The sequence below is a fragment of the Peromyscus maniculatus genome, chromosome 23 (genome assembly GCF_049852395.1).
Source record: "Peromyscus maniculatus bairdii isolate BWxNUB_F1_BW_parent chromosome 23, HU_Pman_BW_mat_3.1, whole genome shotgun sequence".
Taxonomy (NCBI): domain Eukaryota; kingdom Metazoa; phylum Chordata; class Mammalia; order Rodentia; family Cricetidae; genus Peromyscus; species Peromyscus maniculatus.
The window spans coordinates 49476926-49491696 of NC_134874.1; the positions used below are offsets into that span (position 1 = coordinate 49476926).

At 47.3% G+C, this 14771-nt stretch overlaps 1 protein-coding gene across 1 annotated transcript in view; it reads left to right on the forward strand.

The window, feature by feature from the left end:
* Window positions 1-1053: 1053 nt before the first annotated feature.
* Fbn3 (fibrillin 3) overlaps window positions 1054-14771 on the forward strand; it is a 67134-nt gene continuing 53416 nt past the window's right edge. Inside the window, exons 1-6 of the mRNA XM_076560359.1 lie at window positions 1054-1081; window positions 1701-1898; window positions 2351-2476; window positions 4921-5073; window positions 5329-5511; window positions 13631-13855. Coding sequence (XP_076416474.1) covers window positions 1054-1081; window positions 1701-1898; window positions 2351-2476; window positions 4921-5073; window positions 5329-5511; window positions 13631-13855 — 913 coding nt within the window. The remainder of the gene's footprint in view (window positions 1082-1700; window positions 1899-2350; window positions 2477-4920; window positions 5074-5328; window positions 5512-13630; window positions 13856-14771) is intronic.

A 14771-nucleotide genomic window follows, 5' to 3' on the forward strand; every position in this document is an offset into this window, starting at 1 on the left:
TCCTTCCTTGAGTCTCCTCACCATGCAGCCCTGACTGGCCTAGAAATGGTTATGTAGACCAAGCTGGCCTTGAACTCACAGAGGTGCACTTTCCTCTGCTCCTTGGCGCTCTGTTTACAGGTGTGCACCACCACTCCAGATTCTTTTTAACTCTTTGAGGGAGGGTTTTGCTGTGTATCCTAAACTGGTCTTGACTTTGTAATCTTTTCACATTAGCCTCTAAAACAGACAAGATTACAGGCATCCACCATCATACCCAGTTGAATCGTAGCTCTTAAAACTGTCCATTAGTGGATGTGAGTCGATTGTGCAAACTAAACCAGTTGAAAAGGGCTGAGTGAGGGGTAGAGAAGAGGGGTGGAGCTGAGAGCTGATCTGGTCTTGACAGTTGAGGTAAGGCAGTGTATTAGGGGCAGGGAAAGGGAGACCTTGATCTCACTACTAGCTAGGGACCTGCAAGAACCTGAGAAGGCCACTGAGGCTGCCCTGTCCATGAGGACTGAGTGCTTGGAGCAGCTGATGGAGAAAATAGAGGGCGAGGAGAGAGGGGAGCCTGGCATCTCAGGGCAGACAGGAAGCGTGGTGTCTAGAGGGTGGAAAGGACAGCTGATAGGAGGACAAGACTTGGGCCGGATTTTCATACACAGTTGTCAGAGTCATTGGTGTAGTTGAGAAACCTAACGGTGAAGGACATCGGGGCCCTGAAATGATGCCTGTTGTGGGAGATGGCAGCAGGGGGTGAACTACGGCTGTAGCTTGAGCCACATGGTTTTACTCTGTCTCTAAACGTAATAAAGAGGTCTAAGGAGTGACTCGCTGGGGAACACTGGCCTGCAATCTCCCCGAGAGGAGCTACAGGTGAGACTCAGCCCAAGGGCACCCACCTAGAGTCCCCAGTGAGGGGCTGGGGTTATTGATGGTGGCAAGGGTCAGTTTCTAGGTTGAAGAGAGGCTTGTCATGAATTGGAAGCTGGAGGGGCTGCAGGGGGTGTGCCTGGGTTCTAGAATGGTGTCTTTGGAAGCACTTCAACCAAAAGAGAAACAAACTGGAATATGGACTGTCAAGATGAGGAGGGTGCAGGTCAGTGTGTGGCGGGGGGTGAGGGGTGGAGCCCAGGGTGGGGAGTGGGCATCAAAGCCCCAGGAGGGCTGGGTACCAAGCTACCTCTGAAGCCCTCCTTTATGCAGGGCCTAGAAAGGAGAGTGGTTGGCTTGTCCTGGGAGGGCTGCCCTTGGCATTGGGCCAGCCCGATTATCGGAAAAATCTGAAGGGTGGAAACAAGAAGTCACAAATGGGCCCTGTGCACTGTGCTTGAGAAAACTGATGCAGCTCCCTCGTACTAGGCCTGAGGATCCAGGGACATGGTGCTATGAGAGCCAAGAGGAGATTCAGCAGGGCCAGGTGTGCACTCAAGTGTGAGGCAGGCTCTCCTGCCAGGCATCCACTGTCTCTGCTTGAAGGAAGGGCAAGAGAGATCAAGTCTAAGAAGGCTTGAAGATTCTCTTGGAGGTTATTTGTGTGAAGGTACCAAATATTTTGAAGAACCAGTAGTAGTTTGTTAGGTGGAAAAGGCATCCTATCAGAACAGGGAACTAGAAAGACTCACAGGAAAGAAAAGGCCAGATTTGTTGGTATAGAGGCCTGGGCAGTGGGACAGAGACAGTTCAAAGCTAGATACTTGTGTCTGCCTGATCCACAGACTACCAGATGGGGCCGTGCTTCCCCCAAGTGAGACCTGAGGGGTGCCAGCGCCAGCTGACAGGTCTCATGTGTACCAAAGCTCTCTGCTGTGCCACTGTGGGCCATGCCTGGGGACTTCCCTGCCAGCTCTGCCCGGCACAGCCACACCCCTGCCGCCGAGGCTTTATCCTAAATGTTCACACAGGAGCCTGCCAAGGTAAGTTGTGGAGTGAGCAAGGGAGAATGGAGCCCCTAGGGAGCCAGAGCTGAATGGAGATTCCCCCAACACACACACTCATACACCACACAACACCACCCACCCACACACACCACACCACACAGCACACACAACCCCACACACACATACCACACACACCACACACACACACACACACCATACTCCCACACACACAGACCACACATACCACACCACACAGCATACACACACACCCACACACATACCACACACCACATACACACACCCTACACACATACCACACACACATACATACACCACACATACATACATACACCACACACACATACACCACACACACACATACACCACACACACACACACACACACATACACACACACACACACACACACACACACACACACCACGAGTTGGTTCTCTCTGACTCCCTTTCTGGAATTTATCCCCGCAGATGTGGATGAGTGCCAAGTCATCTCAGGCCTGTGCCTGGGTGGCAGCTGTCTCAATACAGTGGGCTCCTTCGAGTGTCGCTGTCCTGCTGGACACCAGCTCAATATCAGAGGCACCGAATGTGAAGGTGGTGTATGCTATGTTATCTTGGCTCCCTGCAGAGGGCTGGAGGGATTGGGCTGATGAGAAGCCTTGCTGTGACCCTGTCAGATCTGGAGGAGTGTCTTAGTGTGCCAGGACCCTGCTCTGGGGGTGACTGCACACACACAATTGGGAGTTGTGTGTGCATCCGTCACTGAGGCTTTGTCAGCAGTCTGGATGGAGCCCACTGCCTGGATGGGATGGTCCAAGGGGCAGAGGAGGGGCACAGTGGGCAAAATGCTTCTCTCACCCCAAGACCATCACTCTGGTCCCTGATCCTCTGCTTTTCTGGATCCCTGTTTCCTCCCATCTAGCATCCAGCCTCTGTGCTCTCACAGACTCTGGTCTGGGGGTCCTTTTGACCTTCTTTTTTTGTGTCCTTTAGCAATCTTGATTCTGCTGTTCGCCCATCTTCCTACACTCAAACATGCTCCCACCATGCCTGTCTGCTCTCGTTCTATGCCCTTTGGGCTCGATGGCCATCTTTACCCTACTATCACACTTTATCCTTAACTTCTGTTCCCCACACACAATTGTCATGAGCTTCCAAATCTAGACATTTTCTGGGGCTCACAAAGCTGCCTAAGAATGGGGATGGAAGTGGAGGATGGACAGACCTCTGTTTGCAAGGAAAAGGAGGTGTGGCCCATTCCCAGCATCACCTCAGGTGCCTCAGGCTAGGTCTGTATGAGATATGACTGAATATATTGTGGTTGGGATTTGTCCAGTCTCCACCTCCAGGGTCCTTCATAGCTAGCTTAATAGGAGGACCTCAACATGTCCTCTGGATATCAAGAGACTGATCCAGCTACTCAACAGCAATTTTTATTTAAACAGAATCCAATTGTCTCCAAACATGGGCTATGATTTGGTCCTGGGTGTTTTTGTTTGTGTTTGTGTGTGTGTGTGTGTGTGTGTGTGTGTGTGTGTGTGTGTGTGTGTGTGTGTGTTTGCCTACATGTATGTCTGTATATCATATGGATGTCTGATACATAAGGATGCCAGAAGAGGGCATTAGATCCCTTGGAACTGGAGTTACAGAGAGTGGTGAGCCAAGTGAAGATCACACACACACACACACACACACACATCTGGGAGACCCCCCACCACCAGATGCACAGGGTAAAATTAGGATGGTGTGAAAATTGGCATGACTTTCCAGCATAGTGTGGGACGGGAGCAGCCGCCGGCAGCCTTCTCAGATGGTAGGAGTAGTTTCTCAACCAAAGGACATCAGCTAATATTTTCAGGAGAGAGAAAATATTACTCCCTACAGAGGAGTGTCTGTGATTCTCATGCCAGGGTAACTTATGGATCAGTTTCTTCAGAGGGCAGTGGCTACTAGAGCATCCACTTGCCCCTTGGGAATGCTTCTCCACACTTCCCTGTGATAGCCAAGGCCAGCAAGCAAGGACATATGGACATGTTCTCCACATCTCTGCTTGAGTTTGCAACAGGGGCTCCCACCCTTCTGAGAAGTAAGAGGTCTTCTGCATTGTGCTTGAATATTCCAGTAGGGAGAGTTTACTGCAGATGGCAGCTTGAGATGCTGGGGCTGTGGTCCAGATGAAGCCCAAATTTATCGTCTATAATGATTTAGAAACCTTTAAAATAGGAGGTACTTGAGCAGGGTTTACGTGTGTGTGCGCGTGCACGTGCCCATGCACGTGCTTGTGGAGGCCAGAGGCTAGCCTTGGGCGATGTTCTTCAGGCACTATCCTTTTTAAATATTTTTCCAAGGTTCCATAGTGTAATGGTTGTCATGTCTGCTCTACCTGCAGAAGGTCCTGGGTTTGAGCCCCAGTGGAACCATGATTTCCATTGTACTATTTATTGTTTATATTTTGTTATTTATGTGCATTTATCTGTATGAGTGTATGCCATCTATGTGCAGGTGCCTGCAGAACCCAGAGAGGACATCAAGTCCCCTAAAGCTGAAATCACAAGTAGTTGTTAGCCACGCAGAGTCAGTGCTGGGAACTGAACTCAGGTTCTCTGGGAAAGAAGCAAGCCTCTAACCACTGAGAGCACCCCTGCTTTGGCTGCCTTTTTTGAAGCAGGATCTCTCTAGCCTGGAACTCATCAAGTTAGCTAGGTTGACTGGCCAGTGAGCCCTAGGGCTCTACCCCTCCCCACCTCCTCAGTGCTGGGTTGGGACTGCATGCCATCACACCCAGATGGTTTGCTTTTTATGTGGTTCTGAGGCTCGATCTCAGATCCTGCGCTTTCCATCTCTCCAGCCAGACTTTTCTTCAAAGTACCACTCTCCTGAGGCACTGTGGGTGCTTGGAGCACCCTAATTTGTAGATGGGAAAACAGAGCTATCATAGGCAAGGAGAGCTGTTCTACAAGCAGTGCAGGTACCACTGGGATTTGAACCCATCTGTGCCCAGTCTGTGCTAACCAGCCCCACCCTGTATCCTGTTGTAGATCACCGGGTGGGCACCTGCTTCTCGGTGCTTATCAGGGGTCAGTGTGCTGCAGACCTCACTGGCCACTATACTTACGGACAGTGCTGCTGTGACAAGGGCAGGTGCTGGGCGCCTGGTCCATCACCAAAGCTGTGTCCCCCCCGGGGTTCTGGTGAGTGATAGTTTGAGCTTATATTGTGGTGGGATCAATAGCCTGGCTTCAGATTATGTTCTATTATTTATTACGTTATTATTATTGTTATTATTATTGTATTATTGTGTGATGGGAGGACCATACATGTACATGCATGTGGAAGTTAGAAAACAATTATGTGAAGCTGATTCTCTCCCTCTACCCTTACTCATGTCTTCAGGCCTTCAAGGTAAGCACCGTGGGTCACTGGCCTTCAGACTCGGTTCTTTGCAGGTGAATTCCTGAGACTGTGTGCCCAAGGGCTCCCACTGCTGCCTGCCTATGCAGACCTCTTCCCTGGACTCTCAGAAGTTGGATCCAACAACCTGGGGCCTGCCCTGAGGCCAGCACAACACAACCCCCATGGTTCCCGTGGGCATGGAGTCCCCACACTGATCTCTGGCAACTCCAACAACGGTGAGCCCTCGTGGGGTATGGGGTTTCAAAAACTAGGGCTGGGCTTAAGTCTGAGGAAGCAACCCTGAAGAAGGGAAGGAGGCTTCTCTTTGATGGAGTTGGGGTTTTGGATAAGGAGTCCCAGGGTGAAATTATAGTTGGACTTCCATATCTACTATTTAAATTAACCTTAGAAAATATTTGAAAAGGAAACATCTCTATTAAGTATATACCAACTCTTTTTTTTGTTTTATAAATAATGTATAAGAACTATTTGAATGAGCTGGCTCTTCCAGAGATCCCAGTTGGGGGCCTACAACTGCCTGTAACTCCAGCTCCAGAGAATCCAATGCCCTCTTCTGGCCTCTGAGGGAACTGTACACATATGTTTATACACACATAGGCATAAAAAAAAGTAAATCTTTTTTAAAAAAATAGATATTTGTGTTGCTGGAGGGCTTCTCTCCAGGTTCCCCAAGCCCCGCAGTCCCACAATCCACGTATAAAATAATCACTCAGACGCTTATATCACTTATAAACTGTATGGCCGTGGCAGGCTTCTTGCTAACTGTTCTTTTATCTTAAATTAACCCATTTCTATAAATCTATACCTTGCCACGTGGCTGGTGGCTTACCGGCGTCTTCACATGCTGCTTGTCCTGGCGGTGGCTGCAGTGTCTCTCCTCTCAGCCTTCTGCTTCCCAGCATTCTCCTCTCTCCTTGTCCCACCTACTTCCTGCCTGGCCACCTACTTCCTGCCTGGTCACTGGCCATCAGTGTTTTATTTGTATAGAATGATATCCACAGCATTTCCCCTTTTCTTCTTTTTTTAAAAAGTAAGGTTTTAACTTTAACATGGTAAAATTACATATAACAAAACAATTATCGAGCAAGAATTACAGTTACAATATTAAAGAAGATGTCCTATCTATCTTATATTTGTGAATTTAAGGTTTTATATCTAACTTATCTTTTATCATAACTGAGAAAATTACAACTATCTAGTTTTCAACCATATCAAAGACCTGAGAAGGAACATAATGGTACCTGAGAAATGGTAGATGGATGCAAGCAACTTTCGGGAATCTTGCAAAAGTAGACCAAGACAGCTGGCAGCCTGGACAGTCACCTAATGTTTCTCAGCATTGTTGGTGCATTCAAATTGGCTACAGGCCTAGAGTATCTGACAGACCATTTTCAGAAGCAGGATTTCTGAAAGACCATCTTACCCTGTCTTGGCAGAGTACAGTGGTCGCTTTCCTTGTGTCCTGCTTGTCCAGAAAGGACAGCATTGCATTTGTACTGTCAGCCATCAAGGCAAGGGCAGTTCTTTGCCCAGTAGGCCATTTTGTGCCAAAAAGACAAACTTCCAAATGGAAATGTCTTAGAAGCCCAACATTCTCTCGGGATCAATTGGTGTAGCCAGGAGCAATTGTGTCTTATGTCAACAGAATTTTAAAGTTATTTAAATGCCATATTCTCTAGGTCTATGAAGTGTTTGAAGATTACCTGTCTATCTGAAATATATCTATGTATACCTAGAAGACTTAACTAACATGGCTACAGATATAATTATCATAGATGACTAATTATTAATCTATTTTTAATTATCCATTACAACTTTAAATGAGTTACATAAACATAATACCTCAAACAAGAATAGAAATATATATATATATATATATATATATATATATATATATATATACAGTATAACAAAATTAACTTCAAGTTTGTATCAATAAACTAAAATTTATACCAATGTAAAACATTTTAAACATAAACTAAAATCTATACCAATGTAAAACACTTTAAACAAGCTGTTCTTTAAAAGTAGGTTCATTAATCTACCCTTTTATCTTGTCATCTCCATATCCTCCTATATATCTATATCATATCCCCTTTTCTTTTTTAGAAAGAGATCACATTTATAATCAACCTGTTTTAAATAAAAATATTGGTTTTTCTCTGTCCCACACCAGAGGGCTCTTCTGATTTGGGACACAAGAATCTCTTAACCATTCTTTTTTTTTTAAAGCAATATGTCTAGGTTTAGAGGGGGAGTGAGCCAATTCCACCTCTAAAGCCAGCTTGGTATATTTGGGAATTTGGGCATAGCATCTCTTACTACTTCCTGCTGGAGGGGGGTGCTGTATCTTAAGGGGGTGCAAAGAAAATTTTAGGCCTATGGGGTAGTCTGTGAGGCTGTATTGTGTGAACCAGTTGCCTTGAAACCGCTCTGGATGTTGGATCATCTGGGCCATGGTGTCATCGGAGACCTTTCAGGGGGTCTTGGCTGGTGAAACCTGATGTATCTTAATCTGGAACAAATCCACAGCCTCTGGCTTTCTGTGGAAACAAAAGCAGAACCTCTTTTCCAAAGCAACATATCCTTAAATCCAAATTTTGAAGTCAAGGTACCTTTAAAATATACATTTTGGCATAACTCAACAGCTTTTGCAATCAAATGTTTTTCTTCAGTTACGAATATCAAAGACAACATAATCCAGATTCTCTGTGTGGTAGCCATCTTTACGTGGCTTATTTTTTGTATTACCTTGAGCCTATTGCTTTAAACTGTACCATTCTAAGACTGAACGGCACTGTGGATGCTGGCTCCGCCCACTTCAGCTTTCCAACATGGCAGTGGTACCTTTTCTGCCAGCTCTGGGAGTCATCAAGTCTCAGAAATAGTGGGTCTAAGCTTTTATCAAAGCAGCGTGTAGCCCAGAAACCTCTCTCTTTTTTTTTTGTAAATACTAGTAAAGACTAAATCTACCACACAGCTTAATGTGCCGCTGGCAGACGCCTCATTTCCGCCATACTGCGGGTCAAATGCACACGCCAGGAACCCGCCAGTGTTCAAACCTGCGTTTTGCGGCGTCTAGCTGCCCGTATGAGACAAGAAGCAGGAACCTGTTTTTGGCTCTGTTTAGAATTGGTTATTAAATATTTTAGGTTTAAGGTGGAAACTCAAGCCGTTGGGCGCCATTTGTTGCTGGAGGGCTTCTCTCCAGGTTCCCCAAGCCCCGCAGTCCCACAATCCACGTATAAAATAATCACTCAGACGCTTATATCACTTATAAACTGTATGGCCGTGGCAGGCTTCTTGCTAACTGTTCTTTTATCTTAAATTAACCCATTTCTATAAATCTATACCTTGCCACGTGGCTGGTGGCTTACCGGCGTCTTCACATGCTGCTTGTCCTGGCGGTGGCTGCAGTGTCTCTCCTCTCAGCCTTCCGCTTCCCAGCATTCTCCTCTCTCCTTGTCCCACCTACTTCCTGCCTGGCCACCTACTTCCTGCCTGGTCACTGGCCATCAGTGTTTTATTTGTATAGAATGATATCCACAGCATATTTGCACATACATGCACACACCCAGCCACACACATACACAGTCACACATAAATTCTCTATCTATCTATCTATCTATCTATCATCTATCTATCTATCTATCTATCTCTTTCCTCCCTCCCTCCCTCCCTTTCTCGAGCACACATGCACAAGAGAATATTAGCATAACGTTGTATTGTATCAGGAACTGCAAGTTATCTATTACTATTTGAAGTCCACATGAGGGACCTGGGGAGTGTGTCTCAGTTGGTAGAGTCTTTCCTAACACATGTGAAGCCATGAGTTTCTTCTGCACAATGCACTGCATAAAACAGTCATGGGAGTGCACATTTGTTATCTGAGTACTGGGATTTGAAGTTCAAGGTCATCCTCAGCTGCATAGTTAATACAGAGCCAGCCTCGGCTTTGTGAGATGCTGTCTCTAAACAAAAACTAGATAAGGACCTTGGAGAGGACTCAGTTGTTGGAGTGTTTGCTCTGCAATGAGGAACTGAGTTCAGTCCCCAGAACCCATACATTTAAAAATCCAGGTGTAGTGACATGGATTTGTAATTCCAAAGAGACAAGAGGATCCCCAGGGCTCACTAGCCAGCCAGCCTAGTCTAATTGGTAAGCCCTGGGTCCAGTGACAGACTCTGCCTCAGAAAAAATAAGATGAGGGACTAGAGAGAGGGCTCAGTAGGTAAAGAACTTGATGTGCAGGAGTGAGGGCTTGAATTCAGATTTCCAGAACCTACATAAGCGGAACACAGCAGCACACGTCTGTAATCCCAGTGAGTGCTCCTGCCGTAATATGGGAGAGACAGGAGGGTCTTCAGAAGCTCGGGGTCATCAGCCTGGCGATGTGAGACCCTGTCCCCAACAAAACGGAAGGGGCAGCAGACTGGCACAGCATCCACACATCCACCTCATCTTATTGTTTGAGGCAAGGTCTCTCACTGGACCTTGAGCTCATCAATAGCATACACACACACACACACACACACACACACACACACACACACACACACACACTAAATGTGCCTGTGAGAGACATTTTAGATTCAAACCCTAGTAAGGAGTCTTACTCTACACTGAGGCTCTGCACCCAAGGTGAGGGCCTAGTCCTGAGGTGGGCGTCTGAATAGGCAAGCTCAGACAAGAAGATGGTGTCTGAGCCAGACATGTCAAAGACTCTATTGGTGTCAGAACCCAGAGGCAAAGCCCAGGCTCTGGGTGGGTGAGGGGCTTCTGGTGCTTAGGTATCCCTGTTGGCTCCACTGCAAACACAGCCACTCTGGACCAGATCATGGACATCTGTTACCACTTTACCATCTTGTGCCTCAGTGGTTGCTGCCCTCCCACCCCTTCCAGCTACCACCGTGAATGCAACTTGGGCTATACCTATGATTTACATGGAGAATAGATCAGCAAGGTGTGGCTGGGTGGGCACTACCTGGATGGGCTCAGGGTCTTTGTGCAAAGATGTGAGCAAGTGTACCAGCAATGCTGTGGTAACTCTGCTAACACTCCTGGTTCCCACTACTGCCATTTCTGTGAAGGTTTCCAGGCCATGCTCACCAAGGAGGTATGTGTGGGTATGACTATCTATCCATTATCCACATACCCACCCATGCACCTACCTAACCACCCATCCATTCATCCACCCATCCATTCACCCACCCATCCACTCACCCACCCCTTTGTCCACCCACCCAACCACTCATTCCTCTATGCACTCATCCATCCACACATCTGCCCACCTACACATCCATCCTCCTGTCCACACATCCATCCACCCACCCACCATCCATCCACCTACCCACCCATCCATCCATCCACCCACCCACCCACTCAAACATCCATCTGCTCATCTACCTAACCATATAACCAAATATCTACCGCCCATTGATCTACCCATTTACCAGGCTACTCATCCCTTATTTGTCACCCGTCCATGCAACCACCTATTCACTCACACGTCTACCCCTCTCTCCATTCACCCATCCATCCATATGACCATCCTTCTACCCATCTTCTATTCATCCGCCCATTCATTTATCCAAGAGTGGAGGAAATGAGGAGAGGGGGCCTGGCCAGGGGAAGATGATGCCTTCTGACTGCCTGTGATTTCCTCCCCACAGATATGGATGAGTGTATCATCCATGGTGACCTTTGCCACCTAGGCTGCCGTATCAACAGAGAGGGCAGCTTTCAGTGTGTGTGCCATGCAGGTTTCAAGCTCAGCCCTGATGGAGGAGTTGCAGGGGTGAGGTTGTATGGGGGAGCAGGCTGTTGATGTGCCCAGGGTTCTGGAGATCTTGAACAGCTAATCGCGGCTGCTGTGAGCTCAAGGAGGTCAGCATTCCATGTTGCTCCCAATTCCTACTCCTTTTCTGTCCTTCTCCCACAGCGTTCCCTGAGCCTTGTAGGAAGTGATAGGGACAGCCCATCCATGGCCAGACACCCAACGGTCCTTTAGTCTTAGTGCAGTGCTTACGCTAGCTTCTGTGTTTTCTTTGTTTTGTCTGTGTTTGTATGTGTATATACATGTTTATGTATGAGGGTGCACATGTCTGTGCCCAGTATGTGTGCGTGGAAAGGACAGCAGAGAACAGCCTCAGGTGTAGTTCCGAGGGAACCATCCACCTTGGGTTTTTTTTTTTTAATTTATTTACCTATTTATTTCTTTGTATTTAAATTGAACTATTTTGACTTTTCATTATTATTTTGTGTAGGGAAGGGGAGCACTTGCATGCATATGGCTATCACTCTGTGGAGTCTGCTCTCCCTCTCCGTCTTTACATGTGTTCTAGGGATGGAAATCGGGGTTCCAAGCTCGGGTCATCAGGCAGCAAGCCCCTTCACTCACTGATCCGTCTCACCACATCCCTGACCTTTGAAGCTCAATGCCAGTAGCATCCCACTGCCCCATAATTGGTGTCAAAGGTCCCTGGGTAGCCAACCTTCTCAGGCATGTCCAGCTTTACCACCTGAGGGCTGTATGTGCCCCATCATGGCTACTAATGTGTCCCAAAACATTTGTAGGTGATGTCATGTGGCGATGTCAAAAGGATGGATGCCCTTTAGTCTAGATGCTGATGGGATATTTTATTTCCATATTCCATGTGTGCGGTTAGGTGAGCTCACTGCCTCTTGTGGCCTCTTCTTAGCCAAAACAAGCTATCGGCTAGGAAGAAAACTTATTCTGCCAGTTCATCTTCACTTAGTTCCTTCAGCCTGTTTGTAGCCCCGCCATGGGCTCTCTTCCTCCTCAGTAGACTACTGGGTCCTGATGACTCTTCTTGGGTTTGTTTGCTTTTGAAAAATGCACAGTGCGTTGGGGAAATGGCTCAGTGAGTAAAGTACCTGCCACCCAAGCATGAAAACCTGGATAAAAAAAAAAACCCGTGTAGTATCATGCAGGACAGGTGGGGCCTGGGGCTTCACTGGCAGCCAGTCCAACTGAGTCTTCAGCTCTGGATTCAGTGAGAGACCCTGTCTCAAAATAAAAAATAATGTGGAGAGTGATTGAGTAAGATATCCAGCATTGGCCTCCAACCACCTACATACCCACACATGCATGCACACATGAACTTGTGCACATACATATAATACACACACACACACACACACACACACACAGTGTTAGGACAGTTTTTAGGTTCACAGCAGAAGTTGGTCTGGGGAGATAGCTCAGTGAAACACATGAAAATGGTGGCTGCCAGTAATCCCCACATGGGGGAGGCAGACAGGGGACTCCCAAATAAGCCAGCTCCACTTGCCTTCGAGCTCTGGGTTCAGCTGAAAATCCTTACCTCAATAAACAGAGTGGGGAGTGGGGAGAAAGACACACCAATATCAAGCATGTATGTGTGCTACACAACCACACAGGCAAAAAAGAAAGAAAAAACTGAATAAAGCCCTCTGCATTATGTAACCCATCTTGTCCTAAGTGCCCAGCATCACCACCATCGGCATCTTGCAGCTATAGCCACAACACATCGACACATCATCACAATCACCTCTGGGTTCCCATGAGACTCACTCTCAGGGATGTACAGGCTCTGTGAAGAAGCATACAACCATGCATTGCTTGACAAAGGGAATACATCTTGAGAAATGGACCACTTGGTATTTTTTATATTGTCTCAACATTTTAGATCTTGTTTCACGTATGTGTGGCATATGTCAATCACTTTATGCTGTCTCTTGGTGCAGTAGAAGTCAAGGTTAGTGACAAGGACTTAGTTTTAGGATTTGCCAAGGACATTCCCAGGCCCTCAGTGATAGATTCTAAGCAAATTCTCTACTGTTGAGCCATGTCCCAGCTCCTAACTGGCAGATTCTAGACAGGTACTCCATTGCTAGTCCATTACCAGGCCCTCACTGGAAGATTCTAAGCAGGTGCTCTACTGCTGAGCAAAGCCCCTGTCCATATTCTAGTAACTCTATTCTAGAATATTCCAGTGTATTCTAGTCAGAGACTCTACCACTGAGCCACTTACCCAAGACCTTCACTAAGGGTTCTAGTCAAGAGCTCGACTGCTGAGCTACAGCCTCGGCCCTCCTCTAGGCATTACTTTGAAATGTAAATGGATGGATTTACTTACAATAATACATAGTACTTCCTAAGCACCCAGGCAGCAAGGTGACATCAGACTTCAGCATAAGAAAGCCATGTCTTTTCGCCCTTTGAATCTATCTTTGTTGGGGGTAGGGGTCTCAGGCAAGTGATACCAACTGACAAGCGTGCCGAAGTGTGACAAGGATAGGACCCAGTGATCAACCGTTCCTCTGTGCAGATGTGAGGTTGGGGCTGTGTTTCCTGCGTTGGGGTGACGAAGACTGTGGAACTCCCCTGCCTGGCAAGTACCAGATGGATGTCTGTTGCTGCTCCATCGGGACCTCATGGGGAGCTGAATGCAAGGTTTGCCCGGAGCCCAGCTCCCCAGAATTCTTCAGCCTGTGTCCCCAAGGGCTGGGCTTTGCCATCCAGGACTTCCTGTCTGGCCGACCCTTCTATAAAGGTTAGTCTGGGGAAGGGCACACCAAAGGAGAAGGTCTTGGAAGGGAAAGAAAGTTGGTAAAGGGCAGCATGGGCAAAGGCCTGATGGTACGAAGCATTATTTGCAGAAAGGACGTTTAGTATCCAAGGCATGGTGATGTAAGATCCCAGCACTCAGGAGGTAGAGGCAGGAGGACTAGAATTTCAAGGTCAGCTTGGGTTGGGCTACAGGAGACCGTTTTAGGACAAATCAAAAAACAGGGTGACCTTTTGATGAAATGCTTGCCCTGCAAGCATGAGAACCTGAGTTCAGTGCCCAGCACCTGTGGAAATTGCTGGGTACAGGTTAAACAGATGTAATCTGACAGCTGAGCAGACAGAGACAGGCAGGTATGTCCCTGGGGCTCACCGGCCAGCCAGCCTAGGTCAGTCCCAGGCCAGTGAGAAAACCTGTCTGAAAAAACAAAGATGATTTTTTTCCTCCTCAAAGCTCCTGAAGAACAACAGTTAAGACTGTATTCTGGCCTCCACATGCACACCCACACGTGCACGCGCACACACACACAAGTGTGGTGGTGCATGCCTGTCAAGCCAGTACTTGGGAAGTAGAAGCAGGAATTCAAGGTCACCCTGGCTGCATAGTGAGTTTGGTACTGTGTAAGAAAAGAAAAAGAGGGGATATCTCAGTGGGTAGAGGCATCACTTTCCTCCCAGCCTGACAGTGAGTTCAATCCTCAGGGCACACATAGTGGAAAGAGAGAATAAACTCTCTTTTTTTTTTCTGACCTCCACAGCATGTGCACCCAGACACATGCACAAAACAAACAAATATGAAAGACTCCTAAGAGAGAGATGTTAGCAAGCTCAAGAGGTAAGAACCTAGGGAGGGCTTAGTGTATGAATCCCAGACTGAAGACCTTCGGTGTGGTGCAGCTGAC